Source organism: Parus major, chromosome 1A (assembly GCF_001522545.3).
Source record: "Parus major isolate Abel chromosome 1A, Parus_major1.1, whole genome shotgun sequence".
Taxonomy (NCBI): Eukaryota; Metazoa; Chordata; class Aves; order Passeriformes; family Paridae; genus Parus; species Parus major.
This window is the reverse complement of record NC_031773.1, coordinates 37163509-37186909: the sequence shown is the minus strand read 5'-3', so window position 1 is coordinate 37186909 and position 23401 is coordinate 37163509. Positions and strand designations below refer to the sequence as shown.

The following is a 23401-nucleotide window of genomic DNA, read 5'->3' as shown; positions in this document are numbered from 1 at the left end:
AACACGTGTAGTAATCTGCAAAAGATACTTTGTTAGCAATAGAATTACATTTGTCATAAACTTTTTTATGAAATCCAGTTGCTCAGGTTTTAATTTGTTATTTTAGTAAGCCAGACCACCATATCATGTTCATGATCATTACCAAGAGACAAACATGTGTTTACTGCTACACATCTGATATACATAAACCATGTTAGCCTTCATACACACAGTGTTGTCTTTGCTAATTCTGAAACCAAGGTACTTCTTGGTTGCAGCTGTATCGGCTGTGAATTCTGCTGCGTCAGATGACAACCAGTTTATGCAGATACAAGCTCTCCCATCCCAACTTATTACCATTTAAAATACACTAGAATTTGCTTGGAATCTTTGCTGTGGAGCAGCGACTGGAACATCAACGATGGTAAGGTCCTTGAATCAAATATGGAATATGAAACACAACTCCCAAACTGCTGACAGACGCACCTCTCCTGGTTCTTGGTAGAGATTTCTCTTCTAAATTGGGCCAAGCAATAATTTGAATCTGCCTCAACATATATATGACAGAAGTAGAGATTCCATAATGGAGCAGAAGTAAGTTTGGATTAAATACACTTGGTAAGGAATAAGTGTTTTTTGTAGGATCACTTTTTGTTTGTACAGTGAGCTTATGAGCTGTTACAAACCAGATATACATAGTATATAGAAAACTAAGGTTAAAACATCTCCATATACCCCAGGTTATGCTATTTTTCCATATTGATTAGATACTTTGCATGCTGGAGCATTGAAATGCAAAAATAAAACATGAGATCTCCTGCAGTATGAAAATATTTAAGGAGCTGGTGTAAGCACAGTTTTTAATGATGCTTTCATATCATCATATTGCCTAGCTCCTTATAAATAAAATGGCCATGCTTTGGTGGCAACTTCAAAAAGGTTCCATCAAAAAAGAATAAAAATAACAGTTTTTTTCTGCATAAACAGTACCTGAAATTTGAAGAAAGGTGAGTGCAACCTAGATTTCATCTCTACAGCAAACTATTCAAAGCTCTTGCAATACTCATTAAATGTCCAAATACTTCCAGAATTATTTATTTTATTTACCTCCTTCTTTTTTAATAAATAGTATTTTCCAAATCAGAATGCATTTCTGGAAGTAGCTCACATGCTCAGTATCTGTTTCAAGCAAGGTTTAATCATATAGTATTAGCAGGGTATGAATTTTATGAAAGCAACCAAGTGACTGCATCAGGTCTTACTGGGGATGTTAGCTAGAACACTTAAGAAGCAACTTTCTATGCAATAAAGCAGATGAAACCCTAATCTGTAACATGTTATCTGTAAACTGCATACAGGGATATCATTGTTTATGTTCTAAAAGATTAAACTTATACTACAAAGGCAAAAGTGACAATTCCTTTTTGAATAGTGTTTGGCTTATTTTATGTGTTTTGAAACAGAAAAGCATGAAACAATTTGAAATCACACATAGTAGTGTAATAGAAGACCAATTTGTTACTTAATAAAATTTGGAAGGATTAATACACTCAGATTTCCCATTTTCACCTTTCTAGCATGCTGAGTGCTTAAAAGAACAGGTCCCTTGAACTACAAACTTTCTTTATCTCTTTTTTTCATTTTCATATTTAACTCTTAAGAGTGGAAGAAAAATGCCCCATATAGCAGGGCACTGATGTCACCTGAAGAAAGAGAGCCCTGCAAATACTGCCACTATGAAACAATGACGTGCACAACAATCTCAGTGTAGCAGTGGCTTTCAAATCAGCAAGAAGCTGAAGAAAGCCATCTGAAAATACAGTCTTTAAAAAAAACACTGAGAAAGGCAAGACTGAAATGTACCATTTTTGAAAATCTGGGAAGGCTGCATTGGCTCTGCATTTGCTGCTTTTTTCACCCTCTTAGTCTAAATCAATACTCAGGTTTTCATCACTCGTAGAAGGAAAGATTTCATTTAGAGATTGTCCCTTTAATCACAGAAACTAAGATTTGAATCCAAAGCACTTTATTAGCTAAATTAGACGAAACTCACAATTAGAGAATCAGAAATTAGAGAAACTCAGACGCACGATTACTTCTCCTCCCACCAGAGAATTAAAGCATGCTATTCACTCTGAGTGGGCAAGTACTGTCTATCAATCAAAAGGAAAAATAATGTAAAAAATGAATACAAAATGATCTTACAATAAGCAAAAAGTTGGATGTATCAGTGTGAACAATCCCACAGGATGCACAACCTGGTGATAAAATATTACTAAGAAGTGTTTTGTGTACATGTAGCACTATACCTAATAAATAATGAATCCAAGGGATGTTAACAATGAGAGGAAAATAAAAAAGGTGATAAATATTTGAGTAAGATGCAATTTCAAGTTTTCTGTAAAATTCTTAATTCTAATCAAAGGATATTATTGCATAGCAGTTCAATAAAACTAAGATATTTCAATGAAATCCTACCATTATCATCATGCACAATATCTTGAGATGAAAACTCTGAGAACCACCAAGAAACCTAAATGCATACCACTTATAATGCAAATGCAAATTCTACATACCCAAAATGCAGCAATTCAAGAAAATGTCAAACTCACAAGAACATTTTTAATATGTTGCATAAAGTATCAAAAAGACTGATTGAATTAGCAGAGGAGAATGTCGCATTCAGTGAGTATTGGAAAAGATGCTTATCAAAAATTTATCAGGCAAAGTAAGTCTGAGAAATGCTGATAACAGATTGGAGCTGTCTCGGCAAAAAAAATAAAGATTGCTAGTTTGTCTGCTTCTCTAGGTGAGGATAAAAGTCTTCTGGGAGGAAAAAAAGTTTGATTTTTCTTACCTCTTCTTTCTCTGCACTTTGCAAGTCCCTCCACTCCTCAGTGACATGACCGAAGTCCACTGTGTTCATTGCAACTTTATATTCCCCAATGATATCATGTTTGGAGAAACGATCAAAGTCATAAACTGCCATCACTAAAGTTTTTCCACCCAGCTCAGAGTATGGCACCTGCAAAGACAAGAAAATGACAAACTCTTCATCTGAGACAATAAAGATTGGTCCACTACAATGCAAATCTATTTCCTTGGTTTATCAGCTGTCATCTTGGGTAAATTGAACTGCAGAGAAAATTATGAGGTGTATTTGTTTCAGAGTCACCAGATGCAGTATTTCTTGAGACAAGGCTCTGGCACTCAATAGAACAATGTGGCAGCTCGCTCATCACTCCTGGGTTTTTCTCATTCTACTTCAAATCATTTTGTGGGTGATGAAACTGAAACAAGAAGCCAAATTACTTGCACTGAAGACACATGAACTTTTCCCACAATGGTGTTTTTTCCTCAATAAATCACCTGTCATCACTCAGAGATGGCTAGCTCCCAGACTGATGAAAAAAACAGCACTGGCTTACTATATATGACACAAAGTAATTAGACACTGGATAGGTCTCTTACAGTACCAATACCTATTAGTTACCAAGGCATATTTTTCATACATACACCTTTCACATGTTAGACACTAAGGTGCTTCTTAAGTCACAATGCGTAACTAGAAATCGTGGTGGCAGAAGGCCAAGTTCTGACTAATTCTCCAGCTGTTCTAATGTGTTCAGACAGATGCTGTGCTTTGGGTGTTTATAAGCCACATTTTTAATATTCAGATGGAGACATGCAGCTCAGGTAAGCTACACCTGAGTAGCTGTCTGAAAAGGTCCGATTTAGGAATTGTTTGGATTTATGTGAACACTTGGTCAATCTGAGAATATTCTGCAAGTATAAATGGATTCCATGGGATTCAATAAATACTTCTTTATTAATTAGAAAGTGAAAGCATGGCATTACCGTTGGCCTTGTTAACCTCTATGTTCTTGTCTGCTTAAACCCTAGGAATATTATCTTTTGTTACTGTTCAGCTTCCACTTGCCTCTTAAAATACTAATAAGTAGTAATTTTTCCTTTACATAACATCTTATATAACATTTAAAATAAGCTTATCAAGTTGAGAGCCAGATCTAGCTTTCATTACCGAGTCAAATTGTTTCAGTGGTACATGGCTGTGTACCTTAGTAAATACTGCAGCAAAACCTATTTTTCATTCTCTAAACTATCTATAGCTTCTAAAATGCTAGAAAGGACAAATGTATGTGAAAGGAAAAATTCTAAATAATGCTAGTTTTATTTTTACACAGCCTCAAAAACAGGAGAAGAAAAATGTTCTAGTTTATTTCTTAGTTTCCAGTACCACTTAATGGCTCCTGGTAACTTGGAATACAAAGACTAGATTCATCATTATTTACTTTTCTGTACTTGAACTCAGTAAAGCTCATTTTAGCTACCTCTCTTCCTAAATGTTTCCTTCATTTATTACTTTTAATGTAGCCTCAGTCTCCAGCTTTGTTCTGGACTATCAAGGATGGCCTCAGCTCTTGTGAAGAGTCGCTCCTTCCCCCTGCTTTGTGCTCAGACATAATCAGTCTGTTGACATAAAGCAGGTGAGACCTTGGTGAAAGGACACGTATACAGGAGCGTTTTTCTGGCACAGATGTGTCACCCTAGACGTGGACCCTGTTCCCACTTTGGATCTGTGGAGGAACACCTCCCTCTGCCAGGCCGGTTAGTGCAGCTAGGAATTCTCGGTTCCTTTGGGCACTGCAGACTGGGTATACAATTCAGACAGCTGCAGTCTGACAAACACTTGCACCCTGGAACAGCACTGTGGATGTCCAGGAGAAAGAAATGAAAAAGGGAAGGAGTGAGGTTCAGGGCTCAAGATGCAATACAGCAGAAACACAAGTCAGCTCATTCCCACGAGCCGTACTTTGGGAGGAAGGCAGGCAGCTCGCAGCTGTGTCCTGAGAGAAGGCAGCAGCACGGGCCTGGGCTGCCTGGTGGGCAGCACTGCCAGACAGATGGGAAGGATGCCAAGAGAAGCTGTGCACCACCTGAAGTGGGTCACAGGAGCAAAGCTCTGCACAAGTAAATGAGATACTGTCAACAGTTCCCACAGAAGCTGCTATTATAGTTGCAGTTCCAGTTAAATGGTCACTGTAGTCCTCAGAACAATGACAGTACTTGGCATGCTCTGCTGGTTTTCTCTCAAGTGCAGACCACAGACCACAGGGGATGATCAGTACCATATTGAGATGCACCTAAACACTCTGTCAGGTCTGGCACGAAAAACAAACTATTTTCTGGAGCATAAAATTTAAATATTAAAGATGTGACTTACAACAAGTGGACACTATAGTCCAGAAGTGGCTGATCTGATTTATAACTTGTGTCTTCATCTTAGATGACAGCATTATTTGTTCCTTCTTTGCTTTTGTGAGCTGCATGGGAATATGTAATTTAGAACTCTGTTTTCTTTTAAATACTCTCTTAGGAAAGCTCGAGAAAGAAATAACTCCTCACAAAAGATTACTTTTATGAACATCTTCAAGGAAAAAAAAAGCTTATATATACAGTAGTAGTTGTGGCCTACAGGGATATCTTTCTCACTGAATGATTGCATAGCTTGAGTCTTTCACTGTTCCTGTTTTCAATCTGTAGCTGTCATTATAAGACTGGGCACAAAGAGAAAGGCCTGAAGTAACAGCAGAGGAATGTATATGAGGAGAAACCCTGTGAAACATGCTGTACAGTACTCCTTTATTCTATTTAACTGGGGTTTGAATTCAGCTACAGTTTTAGATAAATGATATTAAGAGATACTACTGGAATGATGTAAATACTCTAATGTAAGGTTTACCTAAATTTATTTAATTCATATTTTACTAAACCTGAGACACAATTTCTTTACATACATAAAGTAGCATGGAAAAGAACTGCTATGACAAAGTCTAACAAGATTAATCTGCCATATTTGCTTTCACCTATTTACTTCCCTTGAATTTTAACTTGTATTTCAGGAAATGTTAACCTGAATTTCATAAATCAGACTACAAAGATATTTAAAGAAAACACTGGTCTAGTGAAATTTACGTTAACATTTGTCGAAGTGTCACTGTTTTCTGAATTTCTTGTATGTTTTATCCAGCCATAAAATGATCAGATTGTCATCTATGAGAATAACTGAAGTGCCTAAAATCAAACTGTGCCTTTTAAACCTATCTGACTCTGTATTACATCAAGACTGAGTATAATGGCTTTCTACAACATGAAAAATAATTTTGCTGCAGTTATCATTTAACTAAGACATCTAAATTCATAGCCAAGCATGAAATACAAAGTGGTTAAATTAAGAAGTATCAATAGTTATCAAAAAACTACCTTGAATGTAAATTGCTCATTGAAAACAGGGTTAAGGGTCTTTCTGTGGACTTTTGTCTCATATTTCTTCTTCTTATCAGGCAGCAGGAAGACTTTCACATAGGGATCAGATGTACCACCCATATCTAATGCAGGCAGCTCAGCTGCTTGAATAATCCCAACCAGAAGCTGAAAAGAGAGAAAAACAGCAGAATGAAATTTCAAACAGATATTTATAAAAATACTGTAACAGAGGAATGCATATGCAAACTCTATTTCTGGTCTAGGAGAAACTATACTTCCCCCACTTCTCCCCCCACTTAAGGAAGGCAAATGAAGCAACACTATTGACTTTAGAAAACCAATTATAGCAGATGCAGACTGTACAAAGGCTGTTTTAAAGCAGAAAAGAGGTTTTCAAAGGGCAGCTGATTACAGCTAAATAGAGACTTCTTCCTTTTAGAGACTGCAATCAAATAACTTTCAATTGCTCTCTCCTCTTGTACATTATTTTTCTATGCTGAGCACCATGAATAGGAATCACATTATTAAACAATCAAGAATGTCTAATTTTGACTACAAAATTTGTATTCTAAACCCCCAACACATAACCTTCCCCCAACCAAACACAAAAGGTGATAAAATCAAACGCAAATCCTCAGGCAGAGCTTTAATGAAAACAAATGAATCTTGCAGTCTTCTATTTACGTTCTCTTGCTATGTACATGAATAGGCCCAGGCAGTAAACTAAGGACAGCATTTTCAAAAAATATCTCATGAAAATGAACCTTTGGTAACTAAATCCTAATAACAATATGTAATCTCATTGCAAAATAGAAAAATTAGATTTTTAAATCTCTTATATACTTTGAAGATTAGACTGAAGCACAGATGGAACTTGCAAATGTCTTGGCTGATTTTTATGTGTTATAATTGAAGGTTTATGCTGTGTTATGTTATGTCATGTAATGTCATGTAATGTCATGTCTTCTAGACACCCCAGACTGTATGAGGCCTCATCAGCATAATGGAGCTGAGAAAAAAAAACAACTTTTAATCTTGCTTTATAGATACAAAACTAAAGTAAACATTGAAGTGTTTCTTCAAGGTCATTCTGAAGATATTAGGAACTGGGAATGAAATCTGAGAAGACTTTCTTCTAAATCAGTGCTTCAATATATTCAATATATTTGCTTCTCTCATGGATGAATTGTTTAAAATTGGAAACAGGAACTCTAACAATTGGAGTACAGAAAAATATAGTCAATCTGTGAAAGAAACTTCTGGCTTCTAAGAGACTCCTCAAAGTTGGACTTAAAAGTTGGACAGTCTTAAGTTCACACTATGGCCTACATGCTTTCCCATTGATAGGACTCAAGCCCCAGGAAACATTTCCCTTTTGCTGTATGAAACACTTCTCCTTTTGGATCTCATTTCTATTCTAAATGCATAACAGTTCATAAATACATGAATAGGCTCAGGATCTACATCAAGTTTTTCACATCAAAGAGTGAAAAACAAGTCTATGATTTTTAGTTAACAGAGTGGAAAAGTAATTCAATTCCCCTTTACAATTTCTCTCTCTAAAACTGAGGCATAGTGCTTTGAAGAGTTCATTGGTCATCTTGTATTCTTAACTCTGAGCAATATATTAGCCAAATTTTGGGACTGTAGTTTCATGCCATTGCAGTATACTAATGTAATTGAATCCCCTCTCCTACTGTTTTACATCATCTATCCTTTGACAAATTTCAAGCTGCAACATAGTTTAGAGCAGCAAAACAAAATGGAAATCCACAACTCAGACAATTTATTACCTTAATTAAATACAATATAGACTTACAGATTCGTGGCTCTTCCATCCTATTTTCCTTTGTAAAATATGGTTCATAAAATCAACATTCCCTTTAATAAAATTCACACAGAAAATTTGTTTTCATAGTCTAAGGAAACTGAAATCCATTTTTCAGAACACATTTCCAGCTTTTCCTTTTCTCCTCTTTAAATCTTCTGCTTGTGAAGGGTCTACATGATTTCATACTGATTTCAAGGGGGATCAGTGTGACTCATCACATGGTCAGGCAGCTTGCTCTGGGAGCTGAGGAAAAGCTCCTTTAACAACAATTTCTTGAAAGGCTTATGAACCCTTTTTAGCTCTTTCATTGGAAAACAAGCACCGTTAATCAGAAGACTGTTGAAAATTCAAGCAAATACTACTTATTATGCAGGTCATAGCTGTGTTTAAATACCTTCCTGCTAACAGAGAATTTTTTTTTAATTTCCCTTAATTTAATTTAGGGATTTACCTTCAGTTGTCATTTCTTTCCTTAAACAGAAAAGAATTATGTGATTTTGACTGAAATCATCAAAATAATAAATGCAGGATATATGTTCTCAAGTTTACTGAAACATGCACAGTAGAAGTGAAGAACTCAGATGAGTTGTATGTGTTGGGCCAAAATTAAGCACAGTGAATTTTAATGTGAGGCTGTGAATTGGTTTAATTGACAAAACTGATCCCTGGCAAAGAGACCACAGAGGGGAATAAAATATGTACTAGTTCAGCATGTGGCCAGACCTGTTAAGTTGGCCAATTCTAGCTCTACACATTATAGTGTCTATTAATTCTGAAAACTTGGTAAGTATTCCGAAGTTTAGTCTTACCAGCTTCAGAGCAGAGTACTGAAGGAGTCCCAGTCCTTACAGTCTTGTTTTTTTGGTCTTTTTTTTTGGGGTGCAGACCTTTTTATTTGAACTTGTATTCGAGACTAGAATTTTAGGAAGTGTACTCTCATGGAGAGAAACAGAACCCGATGCATCTACAGCAAAAGCCCACACTTGATGAAGTGAGAGAAATCAATTTTACCAACCTTCTAAAAGACCCAGAGAGTCAACTTGCCTTTACGTCCCTCTATTTTCCCTCCCATTTCTGTCTGCTTACATTTTAAATACTTGAAGGCTGAAGCTACATTTTAGTGACTGCATGCAAACCCTGTAATTTACGTGGATTGACATTGGTTGGTGATGCTTTAATTTAAGTTGTTAATAGTCATTAGATAAAACTGAATCTTTGGTTTTTGATTAAAGGTGTAATATAAAGTCCAAGTGCATTCAGTACCAATTTAGTAGTACTTCTGTAATAATTTTTTTGTCTTATTTTCTCCCTTTACTCCGTGAGAGTAGTAAGGATTTCAGAAATATCTACTTTAACTAAATGTATTCATTCTCCACTTGCACACACAGAAATGAAATGTTACAGGTTCGTTGTTTCAAACCTGATTGTTCTGGAAGTCATAATCCAAAGAGTATTGTATTTTCCCTAGCTTCTCAACTTCTTTAGCTTCTTCCTTCTCTTCCCCATCAGTCAGCCCAGTCTCAGCATCATCATCCTTAAGAGCCTAGAAAGAAGAAATGTAAAATTCATAAATGAGGCAAACCGTTAAGCAGCAGTTTAAAATAGACATAATCCTCAAATCTATTTTAGAGCAATTAAAAGCAAGCATAACAGCAGAAATTCAAATATGCAGTTTTCATATATATCTCTACTTTCTGAGTTGCTCAGTAAGATGTTATAAATCAGCAAGCAAGCAATGGAAGTAGGAAGAAAGCTCCTTGGACTATAACAAGCACAAATTGTTATAAAACCTGAAAGTAGAAACAAAATATCATCTCGATGTGAAAAAATAGTTCTTCTGGGATCAGACTGGCTCTTAAAGAAGCACAAGGAGGCAAACATGCTATTAAATAAGCAAAGTCACGCATTCATTCAACTTAAGAATCTTGGCAATGTCAAACCTGGTTGTACATGCTGTGCATTGTTTACATTCGGCAACACATTTCTGTAGGACTACTGTGATAAAGAGCATGTGCTGTGGATGAGCTCTCTCTACAATCATATGCCAAACATTTTTCATGTTTTTTTAGAATGAATATGGAAGCAAAGTTTCCACCATGCCATTAGCAAATGCATGTTCCTCCTTTTCCCTCCCTCCCGAGACCAATTTCCTTTTTATTCATTCTCGCAATAAAGCTTGGCTGAACCAAATTGATTGCAAGTTGATTTTAGTTTGCTTAGAAAGAAACACAAAAATAAAGAAATACAGAACTGCTTGCAAGCTTTGTCTATTGCATAAAACCTTTTTTTTTAAAGGACACAGCAGTTAGATTTTATACATAATTAAAAATACTAAAATACTAAATTATATATAAATGTATAGATATAAATATTTTTAATACATAATTAAAATACTAAATTGTGTAATTTTTTTTCCTGTACCAGAAAGCAGAAGTATTTTTACTGTGTAAAAGGTAATTCATACAATTATTAAACCATATGAACCATAATTAACTATGTAGATCTTATTCCAGCAGATTCTTTTCTGCATAAGAAGTGAAAAATAGACAAAAGTGATGAGGCAAGTAGTGAAAAATTGTGGAAAATGTGAAAATAAAGTTGAGAGTGTGAAAAGAAAGAATCAATACTGAACATTCATCCAGAATTGTTATCTGCATGTTACAGCAAACAGTATACTTGTCTGTTAGAGCCCCATCTGAACGAAGGTTCTTTCCATATGAAGCTTCTGCTCCCACAGACAGACAAAGTGCCAGAACAAGATGTATTCTTTGTTGAAATGTAATTTTTCTGCAATTTTAGTTTTTTTGTGTTGTAGGAAACCTACAGCATTTCTTAACAATAGGTTGCTGCTGGAGCTCTCTGAAAAGGTAGCAAGGCTTGAGAGTAGCTATATACACAGATGACAGTAGTTTGGGAAAGATGAAACATGAAAGCATTAACATTCTCACTCAGCCTTGAACACAGTGAGGGCCACACAACAGTTGTGTGGGTTTGGAAAGAAGGAAGATTCATCTCTGAAGTAGAAAATGTTCCCCTCCAGAAGCCAGATCTAAATTCAAAAGGTCAGACTCAAAACTGTATGATACTCAGCAATTACTTCTCTACTTTTGAAATTAGCTAGAAATTCTGTTGGCATAGCTCAAATGAAACCAATCCAACAGTTTTGATTTTTGCGAGCTGAGAAGCTGGGTCTCAAATAAATATCTGAATGTTAGTGAATGATAGACTCTGCTAGAAACATAAATTACATTGTACCTGGATGAGATTGGTGGGAAAGGTCAGTGATGGATAGAATCACCTGTGTGACTGGAAGAGTAGTATTTTTTAAACTAAACTATTTCTATTTGGAAGGGCTGAACTGCCTGAAATGAAATTTGGTTTGAGACATTTTATCACTGAGCTCTTAGTAAGTTCCTGACTGTAGCTCAACATTTTTGTTAGTACAAGAAGTGTGACACTTGAAAACTGACAGGCTCTCTGGAGACTGTACATGAGATTTTCAGGATATGGAGTGATGTGATTATGCCAAATACTCTTGCTTCTGGTAATAAAAATAAGCTTAAGGTTTTGTGATCATAAAAAGAGATGTGACTCAATTCATCTGAAGCAACCAGGTTTATTTGAGCCCGGAGACAACAGGAAATAGTAAGTCAGAGTGGGATGTTAACTCCAACATCCACTGCTCTGAATCATCCCAGTATGGTACTAAAAGAGGACTCCATGATAAAAGCGTGATATACAGCTCCAGTACATTAGTGTTTCTAGGACAAATACTGGACTTCCTCTTTCTCCATCTCCTTTTGACCTCGATTTTCTTTGAGAGGAAATATCCTGTGGCCATTCCCCAAGGAGAAAAGTGAGAATGCAAAAAGAACCTTATAAGCTAATTTCCAAGTAAGAGGAATTTGTAAACAGTCCCTCAAGGCAATAGTTTCTTTGGTCCATACTTCCTCTGGGAAAACTACACTCTCTTCTGCAAAACTGTTCAGTCCAGATGACAGAGCTGTGGGTAGCTCAATGTGAAAAAAAGTTCTTACTGTGACTACAGAAAGTGTAATGGGAAGCTAACATCTCTCTTGCAAGGGAGCTTTGACGTGCGGGCAGAAAACACTGTATGGTTAAGAAACTCGTCTCCACAGGTTACGAGAAACCTACTGGAAAGGTGAAAGTTATTTCCATGAGAGATGGAAAACATTGTACATGACTGACATCAGCTGAGGAGCTACACAATTCTTCTTGACCTTGACTCAGAAACACTGAAGCACCAAGAAAAAACACTAAGAAAGAAATAATGTTTGGATATGGACAAGTTTGTGGCACTGGGGGGGTGGAAAAAAAAGACAAATTATTATCTCTACAGCAGTCTGTAAATAATAGTGTTTACTGTTAAGAGAGGAATTTGCTTTCAAACTAGAGGCTAATGCTTCAGGAAGAAGCTGAGTCAGAAGAGGCACCAGTTTCTCGCGTTTGATTTAGCTGCTGAGTTCCAAAGAGGAAGAAGAATTGGTTTCCTTCAAAGTACTTGAAACACCCCAGAGAGATTTTAATTTTGTATTGAGATTCTATGAAAGATCAATATTTAATGGAATACTACTACAATTTACAGCATACTGCATCACACTGTATTGAAACTTACTGTTGCATTGCCACAATCAATTAAAATAAGTAGCTATATTTTATTTGTTTTATAAACAAAAAAATATTTTTAATTATAAGCAAGTTTCTTCATCAAGCCTTTTCAACTGATAAACTGTATTGAGAAAGACTGGATTTAGATGCAAAGAATTCAGAATGCAGGGCTTGTCTTCTCTAACATTTTCTTTAACCTCATGACATTTTATATGTTTTTTCTGTGAAATATCCAGCATGGAAATGCATAATTGCATTGTGCTGGAGACTGGATTTATCTTTTCTAGTTTGAGATGACCATGAATTTTACTCAAGTAGTTTCTTCATTTCTGCATTACAGATGCAAAAACATGCAACAATGAAATGTCTACACCCTCTCAAATGTGTACAAGTATCTGAAAAATAGGCTTATATGTAAGCAGGTGTAGGAATGTACCAAGAAAGTGTTAATCCAGTATAAACATTTCAAGGTGATACATCTGTGTCTACTGAAATCAGAACCACTACTCTGCAGTAGTAATTCTTACAACAAAAAGGGCTAAATTACAGCAATTTGAGATCCACTGTTCAATCTGCTGCTTGCATCTTCACTTCCATAGTGTTATTAAGAGTGGTTTTGCAGCCTCCTCTTTTCTTCTGAGTTGCTAAAGAAAATGCTTAATTTTCAATTCTTTTGAAACTCCACACCCTGTAGTGGATTTTTACTCTTCCTGGGTTTTTTCTCCCTCTTATTCCCCTAGCTGACAAAAGCCTCTCTCCAGAGAGACTGTGTCCTGACACTGCAAACATCCCTTGCTTTCAGCTCAGTCCCACTGAAACCCCCGCACCTTGCCACTGGCTTTGCCCCACTACTATCAACCACAAACCACAAAAGAGATTCTGGGGCTTAAAACAACTTTAATCCTTCCCCAAACTACATGTAGAAAATGAGAGAGCCTGCAAGGGCAGTTGCTCTGCTGGCTGCCTCCAGATTCCAGATGTGCAGAAACTTCAGGAAAGCAAAGTGATGGCAGACTCAGGTAACAAAGCTGCTGGGGGAGCAAGTGTACTTGCCACTGTACTGAGAGGCAGAGGTCACAGTCGCGACTGAGCCACGTCCTGTTAATGACAAGTTTATGTTGCAAACCATTTAAAATGCAAAGTGTCTTTCACTTTTGTATATAAAGAAATGCTTTCATGAACAGAATTTTTAGGGTTCCTCCTGTTCATGGGGTGGCCTGCAGCCTCACTTTTAAGGAAACAAGTTACCATTAAGAAAGGAAGAGAGACATTGGGAAGCAAAACAAAACACTGACTGCAGCCTCTAAGTGTTTGCTGCATGGTGCATGCTGCCGTCCTGATTGCCAAATCCACCTGCCCTTCCATCATTTCTTTTGGAATGGTGAAAAAAATATTGTCTTAGTGTTTGAATGATGCCCAGTCCTCAGGCTTGTGCAATGCCTGGTGAGATGGAAAAAGAAAACAGTAAGATCTTGTAGAAAGAATGTTCTGTGCCATGTCCAACAATGAATTTATTGGAAAGGCAATTTTTCCTCCACAACTAGAAATGACTGCTTTTCTACTAATGGTGGTGCACCTCTTATCAATATCTTTCCCATTCAAGAACACCATAATATTGATCTGGCCAATTTTTATCCCAAGGGAAAACAAAAGCCTGTAAAAATTTCTGCCTGGTTCCCTGTCACAAAGCAAACAAGCCTGCAATTGTAACATGTTCTCTATCAGAGTCCCTCAGAAGGAAAGGCAGCATTTCATTCATTCAGCATCTGCTTTCTCTCCATGAATTAATTTAAAGAGCATGTTGTGCCTGGGTTTCCAGTGGCTGAGCCAGGCTTTGGTCATTGTGCAATCTACTTTGCCATTACTGCTGTAAGAATGTTGGCCTCACATACCAGCAGTGGGCCACACTGATGCACACAATGAGAAAAACCCTGCTGGGTTCAGCATGCGACGCCTTGACTTGCTTGATTACTTCCTTGCTTGTTATCCAGCTTTTAAATGGTCTCGGGTTATTCAAAAGGTTTTCTTTCTTTAGGAGCTCTATGACATGAGGTCATCATACTCAGTTTAAGAGCTTGCTGAATTGTCTGGGTGCTAAAATACCAACTTAATCTGGTGCAACAGAAAAGTACAGAAAATGCTGCAGGTGTTCAGTGTAAAATATGAATATATTAATTTAAGTTGGAGTTGTTAAGCTCACAAATCAACCTGTTTTTGAAGTTTTCTAAACACCTATAGCCAGTGTTTATAGGCTGAAAAAAGATGAAGCTGGTCTCAGCCTGGGAGCCTATTTTAGAAGTTCATCCTGTGGGTCAGGGCTGTGCTTTGAAAGCAGGGCCCATGTATATGAAGGAAAAGCAGCAGGCACTCCTGTGAGCACGCTGCTGTGCTCTGCCCCCACCTGCCATATGGCAGGCAGTGCTTGCTTGCACTGAGCAGCAGGCTGTGAGTGGGAGGCAGCCTTAGGCTGCTTGGCCAGTGCATGCTGCTCCATCAATTGTTCTTCATCCTCCCCACATGAATGGCAGTGGGCCAGATGGAAGCATGCCTTGGGACAGAGCTGGCTCCTTGACCTGGGAGCAGCACCCAGAGAACTACGTTTATTTCCGTTTGGAAAATCTGTCATACTATATAATTAGGACTACATGTATTTGATAGTGAAAATTAACCTAAATATAACCAGACATGATTTACTGAGTGCCACTTTGATCTATGGAGAAAAAGTTGGCACAGACCTATTCTATTGGCTTAGTGCCTTAAAAAGAGATAATCCTCTGATCATCTTCTAAATAGGACTTTATTAAGTACCTGATATTCTCATGTTTGAAGGCTATCTGCTATTCATATTTATTATTTATCAATTTTTAAAAAAATAAATACCCTTGCTTGAAAAGAAAGCAATATCCCCAAATATTTAGCTTTTATTTTAATTTTTTAAAAATGTACACCTCATTAATATGAAAGGCTGCTCCTGTTGTAGATTATGCATACCCAGTAACTTCAGACGTAGTGTAGGAGTTTAGCCCTCCCTACTGTCTGTCGGTATAGGTAAATGTCTTGAGAGTCTGATTCAAGTCACTTAATTTAAGGACTAATTTCATACTTCCTAAATGCCACTCCATTAGGAACTTGCAGACTCTGGTGTCGAATAAAGAATTCAGAATTTGGTCTGGTAATCAAGAAAATGAAAATAATAATCCTTGGTAGTGGAAGCTTACAGTGGTAAGACCTTCAATGCAGAAAATGAGATATGTAAAAGAATGAGTAGGATCTGCATCTTTGTATTACCCTAACAGTACAGTAGGTTACAACAGAAGTAACAAATTAATTACTTTACATAAAAAAATAGTTTAACAAAGGAGGATAACAAACTTTGGAAGTGTGCAAAGCAAGTTCTCATTGGGAGTGACTGAGAGGAAGGGACAGGAATGCAAATAAGCCCAGTCTTGTGTCTCACAGCTACTGCTGCCATATTTTTAAGCTTCTGAAGTCTAATATAAATCTAAATTTCAAAAGAGTTTTACAGAAAATCTATTTGCAGAACACAAACACTCATCTATAACATTTTATCTTCATAAACGTTATTCACGTCTTTCAGGAAGTTTTATGCACACTGCACAGTTGTCTCCGAGACAGGTAAAAAAACAGGACAACTGGTCAAGGCTGAGATTGAATTAATATACAAAAAGGACTCAGTCAATCCACTTTGACTATCACAGTAAACTTACTGGGCTTGTCCTCTAAGAAGCCTCATCCCCATTATTTCTGACCAAGTGTCTCCACTGCAGTGGCTCTGCAGCACATCATCTCTCTGAGCTTGAATTAAGATGTCTCACTGCATTGTGGATAAGCCACAGTGAGCATTTACACCACCACGGGCTGAAAATGACAACAAATGGGAACTGGCATGCTGACACCAAGGTAGGTAGCACTGTGGAATAAACACACTCACTATTCTCTAGGCATTCAACTGGGAAAACAAACAAGCATGTAACCAAATATTGCAGAAGAAGAAAAGACCACTGCCAGCAACAGAGCTCCTGTCCCTCAGAAAGATCCTCTTTTTTTCTGGCAATAAAGGCTTGAGTTGCTTCAAATGAAATCCAGGCTCTCTACATGTCAGTGTGGATTGCTCTGACTTCATTTGGGCTATTGTTTTCATGCTGCCAAGTCAATGCACTCTGAAATATTTCAGGGCACCTAACACTAAAAATCACGTTCCTTCAGTATTTTGTCTACAAGAGGTCAAGGGTGTTCGATGATCAACAGCTGGAATCTTAAAGTGAATCAGTCTAAAAAAAACCGTTGTATCTTGAAGTTTGGCTGTGTGCAATTGCAGCTGTCACTGTCATGTCACTTTATAACACCAGCTATTCAGAGAGGAACATTAATCAGAATATTCTGATTAAGTTAGTACATAACTCCAATGCAAAAGGAAGGCCTATGTAAAGGATAAACAAACATACTGCAAAGTCAGGTGGATGACTCAAGGGCACAGTAAATCAGTAGCAGAGCCAAGAACATACTACTCATACTCCAGGCTGTACATACACCTAATGCCAAATCTCCTGTTTCATCTAACACACATATCATAAACCAAAAATTCTTCACTTGTTACAATGTTTTAGCTTGATGCAATAAGAAAGGGCTGAACTATTAAATCTCCTTTTCTACAAATGCTTTGCGACCTAATAAAATGTTCAGACCACAACAATTACTCTCCAAGCAATAGGGCTAAATTTTAGTAAGTTCTCAGTGCTGCTGTTTATGACTGAAATGATTATGTCTATTCCTTTTCTTAGCCCACAGGCTGAGCTTAATAAAGAATTTTGCTGTACCAATGCATTAAATCCAGACATAATAAATCTGAAGCTATTACACCATCCCTGAAGCAGTCTTCAGGGCCTTTTTTTTTCCCCTCAAAGAAAAAATGTAGTGGGAGCCACCAGGGGCATTTGTAGAGATTGAAAGTTATGAAGATGAAAACCATGATGGGAAGATCTCACAAAAACACTAGTGCCAATTGTCACTATGTTGCACCAGCAGAAATCTGTACTAAGACCACTTAAAACACTTTAGTATGGAACACTAAGAATTTAATGCCTGAGCACTGTACTGAGATGATGTGAGAGCCCACAGCAAGTTTCATGACACAGCAGTCATTTCAGCAACACTTAGAAACTAAGACATTAAAAAAACACATTGCTTCTGTCTACTTTTGATGTGGTGACATTTATACAAAAAGGAAATATAATTAGCAAGTTATTTTTATGTGCCGATCAATTTTAAACTCGAGCTTTCTGGTACAGTTTGACTTAATATTTAACTATAGAAGGAATGACAACCTCTTTTCTTCCACCCTCCTCCAGCCTCTCCTCAAATATATATCCAACCAAAAAATACCCAATCAATTTAGTTCAGCCTCTTGATGTGTGTATCAAAGCTACTACATGTCCATCTCTGCTAAGGAGACAGAGCTGTCAGGAGACTATGCATGAGAGCTTAAATCTAGGTGCGTCCAAATAGCAAAAGAAACCTACCGCAAGTGACAATCCAGAACAGTCATGAGACACAACATAGACAAGGAGGACATAGGAGGAAGAAATAAAAATTAAAACATCCACACACAAACATTAGTAAAAAACATGGAGAAATGACCTTTTTACAGTTGTACATTCATTAACAATTTTGCCTTCCCTAGAAGGAATCTAATCCTTTTAGTGGCCCTTGGTAGAGCTGTATACTAGACTTGAAAAAGTAAGTCTTGCTTACAATGGAAATGGGTCTCAAAACTGAAAACCTAACCTTATTTTCAACTCATCTCCCATTCCACATCAGCTACAGTTTTTGATAATCTTCATATAGACAGGTTCTCTTTTGAAACTGTGTTTAGGGAAGTAGGTATTTCAAAGCACAAATATTCCAAAGGAGACAAAAAATTTATTCCCCTTTCTGTTATATCTAGCTTTCATGTGTAACTTTTGAGCTGACTGTCTCTGTGTCAAAAGAATCTTGAACTATGCCAAGTTACATGGCTCTATAATTATTTGGCATGGATGGGCACGAATAATAGTAGTTCTCCTCAAAAAAAAAAAAATCCAGACTAAGATAAAAAATAAATTTCCAGGAGCTGTTGCTTTCAATTTACCAAATGGCACTCTGTTTCAGCTTCATGTGCCTAGGGAACTAGGATCCAGCAAGATGCCACGTGACTAGCCTGCTATTATGTACTCTTAGCTGAAAGCAGAAGTAATTAGCACTTGCAGGTTCAGGCCTAACAATGACTGAAGTAGGTTTTTCAGTTTTTGACAACATTAGTACTGTATGCTGCCCTTTATAATGGCATTAAATTTACATCTTACTCTTCAATTACTTTTTTAACATTTTGCTTCCTTGAAGAGCTAAAAGGCATTCTTATTATTCCCCTTTCTGTTTTATGCCAGAGCCTCTAAAGTGCTTCAATTCTCTTAACTGAAATATGCTACATTTAGCATTGCCTTGAGTTCAGCTAGGTGTATCAAAACCTGCACTGATAAGTCAAGATTAACTGTTAGAATAAAAACCACGTCAATACAGAAAAAATGACAGCCAAAATGTTGCATTAGGAATCAAGCTGGCAAAAGTTATTGAATGCCAAGGAACTAAAATCTGCACACTGTCAGACTGCTAGAAATGAATTTAAGGTGCTAATATAAGAACCTCTCAGCCTGGGTTTGAAATTCCAGACAGTGAGGAGAGGTGGCTGGAGAGTTGGTGATCTGCTTATTAAAGGTCTGACATTTACATCAATTGTGAATCTACCCTCCTTAGGTTTAACTGTGCAAAACAAAACATGCTAGTTAAATCCTAAAATATCCAGGCAAATATAAGTGTAAATAACTATACCAATTCTTTTTAATGGAATCATCTTAAAATACCTATCTGTCCAACGTTTCAAAGTCTTTGCTCTTTTTGTAGACAAAAGATGCAGGATTCAGCTTTTTATCAAATGTTCCCATTACAAAGACACAAATGGAACTCAATAAAATGATGTAATTTTGCATTTCAAATACTTATTTTCCAAGAATCCATGGTCATTTATCCAGGTCCTAATGAATATAATTAAAAACACTTAATAATACATTGTAAATACAACAAAGGTCTTACATGATATGGAACAAATTCCACATAAATATCAATCAACAAATTGCACATTATTTACCCTATGACAAAGTATTAGGCTCATTATCATTAGCAGGGCATAACGAAGTTCTCAAGAAATTTTTCCACTAGCATTATCAAAGCAGTTGTTTCAAATTATTCTGGGTTCAATGGGAGGAGCTAGCTAACAGTAGCCTAGGATAACCCAACAACTGATGATCTAATTTTCCATACATTGAGGGGCAAACATCTCACAATATCTTAGCAATAATACCTCAGGACAAAGTCTATGCATCAAATACAGGGATTAATGCTAAATCAAAGTGCTTTAAGAGTTCATTTCACATTCATCATAGGGAGAAAAAAAACACCAGCATATCTTCAAGGGAGAATTCAAAATTTCTGCTCTAATGTTTTTTGAGCTCAGTCTTACTAATCTTTCTAACCTTGGAATCCCCTTACCTGAGCTCCTTTCTGACTCCTCTCATGTGATCTATTGCAGCTTGTCATCAGACTTGTAAGACTTCCTCACCCACTCTTCCCATTTTGCTCTTCCCCTACTAAATCCTACTTGCCTGCAAAAGCATGCTAACCTGTTCCAGGACTCTCAAGATGAGCTCATAAGCCACACTAGTGGCTGTTCCATCACTGAGCAGTGCCATTTCACCACTTCTTCTGGACTGGTCCATGTGCCTCTTCAGCTACCGTGCTTTAAGAGTCTCTTCTTGTATCCTGTTCCTGACCAGCTGGCCTTAGTTCTCAGGTTCCCAGCTTTGATTTGTATTTCTGATCAACCTGCCTTCAGCTCAGATTTCTTCTATACTAGATCGCAAATGGTGGAATAATTTTATTCCTCAACATGCTTTTATCCTCTCTTTTTGAGTGGGTTATCCCTCCTGTTGCTCTAGCTCAACTTCCCCAGGAGTCCTGGGAATGTAGACTTGACTAGGCAATATCTTTAAAATTATTTCCTCGTACTTACAAGGGTTTGCAAAGCAATTTCTAAATTTCTTCAATCCCTCCTTGAAAAAGCTGTTTTTCTTTTTAGTTTAGGAAATTTCTGAGCTTTGAGGACAAACAGATACTTCATATTTATTTCCTCATTCTGCTGCTTATTCCCAACAGTTTGCTCCACAAAGGGCAATACTAAAATCCCATGAATAAAAAGCTTTATTTTCCCTCAGGAAGGTGTTGGTAGAGTCTGTGGCCCTTAGTACTAAGCCCTGCAACCCCTGCTTCTCTTCCACCAAGCAGATCTGAAGGACAACATTTTCTGCCCTTATGAAAATGATGCTGCTCTCAAAGGGCATGATATTAATCTTCTTCTCCAAGTTACTCAGCTGCCTTACAGCTCCCAGTATGGCCTGTTATCTTTAATCTGCTCTTCTCTAGCACAAAATGAATTCTCCAAACATCACTGTGTTGAATGTCCCTGTGGTTTTCCTTTTTCATTATTTCCCCTTGTTTCTGAGTCTCATTTTTGCCTCTATACTATTGTTTCCTTCTCAGCTGAACTTTCGTGTAAAAAGAAATTTAGAGTTCACAACTACTTTTCTTTATCATGTAATCTCAGAAATACTGTTAGTAAGATATACAAACACTGTACTAGGTCTTGAAAAAAGTACAGTGAAAATTGCATAGTTGCTCTGTTTTTGAAGCAAGCAGGATACCCTTGATAAAAGCGCCCCTTAAGGATGAGTCATTATATGCCTGCTTATGTTTTTTTAGCAGAGCAGTGAAATTGGCTGGCTACTTCATCAGTGATGCCACACCCAGGTTTATCCCTTGTGATATCACTGAGAACATGCTGTCAATCAGTCCACTCTTCACAGAGCCACTACTGAGACAACAAGCACAGCTTTTTCTAGCCACATCAAACAGGAACCTTCAAATGCAACCCAGAAGTTCAAGAAACGGAGAGGTACTTTACCTGGTCCTTCATGCTTTTCCCTAAATCTTTAACATCTTTCATGTTAATAGCATTCTTCCCTCCCTTCTCCTTTCCCTTCTTCTTGTTCTTCTTTTTGAACAAGCATTTCTTACAGAGACAAAAGCAGCAGGTGAGGATTAATAGGACTGCAACTATGGCTATGGCTATTAAGGCCCAAGGTGGCACTGGAAGAGAAAAAGACACACAGACAAAAAGACGGTGGTAAACTGTTAGTATGGTTAAATTTAGAAACAAACACATTTCTCTCACTAAAGAGAAAGCCTTTTTCAATGAAAATTCCTTGCAGAAATACCTGAGATCCTTTCAAAAATATCCTGTCATCATTTATGTATTTCTCCCAACTGAGCATTTGCCCATACAATGCCAACTTAACACATCTATCTATATACAAGCCTGGCGTCACAAATCAAACTTGCAGCTATTTTGATTCACCAACCATCTGAAAACAGTATATCCAAAATATTTACACTGTGCAATCTGTAAAATGCTCAGCAAATTTAAGCAATTACTTGTTTCTTTCTTTAATTATCTCCCCAACCCACCTGGCATTGTGGCTGAATCGGGTGGAACTGACTGGAAATTTCCCTTTCCTGGAATGGTATCTGATCCAAGCAGTCAGTTCTAATGAACAGCCCTTTTCCTCTGCCCACTGCTGCACTTGACAGATTTGCAGATTCCTTGCAATAGCTGCAGGTCAAGGTCACCAGTGAAGTCTGACCAAGGACAAAGGGCTGTCCAATCCACAGGCATTTGCTCTATTTGGCATCATGCCCTTAACACTAACAAAATTTCAGCACACAGCTATATTCTCACCTGTACTCTCCTATAAACAAAAGATTGTTACATTTTTTCATGAAGTTCAGGATGCAGGACATGGCTGAAGCATGAATAAATAAGAGAGAACGCTTCCTAGCATAAAATGTTCTTGTTAAAGATCAGAATTTTTGGAAAAAAGCAATTAAGATGACACTTAACCACAAGTACTCCAGAAGGCAATTATCTTCACACAAATCAGCTTTAATGACCACTGATTCCCACATTTAAGCAGAACACCTGAAAAAATTTTAAATCTTGTAAACTATTGTTTTCTAAAAATCTTGAAATGCACTCAGTTGGTCTGTAAGATACTCAGTGCATTACCTAAAGGTCTCTAATATGATACAGAGCTGCAGAGCAAAGCCAAAAAGTGAATCAAATTTGACATGTTGACGTCAGTGAATCACAAAACGGAATGGACAGTATAAATAGAGAAAATTAATTGCCTAAAGGAGCTAAGAGGAGTGCAAAGCATAGTCACTGGAACTTCCACTACAAATTACCAGTTCAGGAAGATGACAGAACATCTACACCTTCCTTACTCTGTGTTTAATGAACTTATTTTCTAACTTTTATTCAAACAACCCTAATGACAGATAAAAATGCTAGAGAATAGTTAAACAATAATTTCTGTAATATTTTTGTGCCTCCAATTGTTCATTAAATGCAGCTGCTATAAAAGGAAAGCTATACCATATGTAGAACAAATGAGAACTGATTACTAAATGAATGGTAAGAGACAAATGGTGAACAGATTAACAGATGTT

General features: G+C 37.1%; 1 protein-coding gene across 4 annotated transcripts in view; it reads right to left on the bottom strand.

Moving 5' to 3' along the window:
• SYT1 (synaptotagmin 1) overlaps positions 1-23401 on the bottom strand; it is a 295567-nt gene that overhangs the window by 65327 nt on the left and 206839 nt on the right. For 3 of the 4 annotated variants that reach the window (XM_033514553.1, XM_019006753.2, XM_015628696.2), the window contains 4 exons: positions 21798-21982; positions 9519-9641; positions 6265-6432; positions 2837-3004 (listed from right to left, as the gene is read on the bottom strand). In XM_033514553.1, the coding sequence (XP_033370444.1) occupies positions 2837-3004; positions 6265-6432; positions 9519-9641; positions 21798-21982 (644 nt within the window). The remainder of the gene's footprint in view (positions 1-2836; positions 3005-6264; positions 6433-9518; positions 9642-21797; positions 21983-23401) is intronic. The other variant, XM_015628699.2, reaches the window with a different exon arrangement.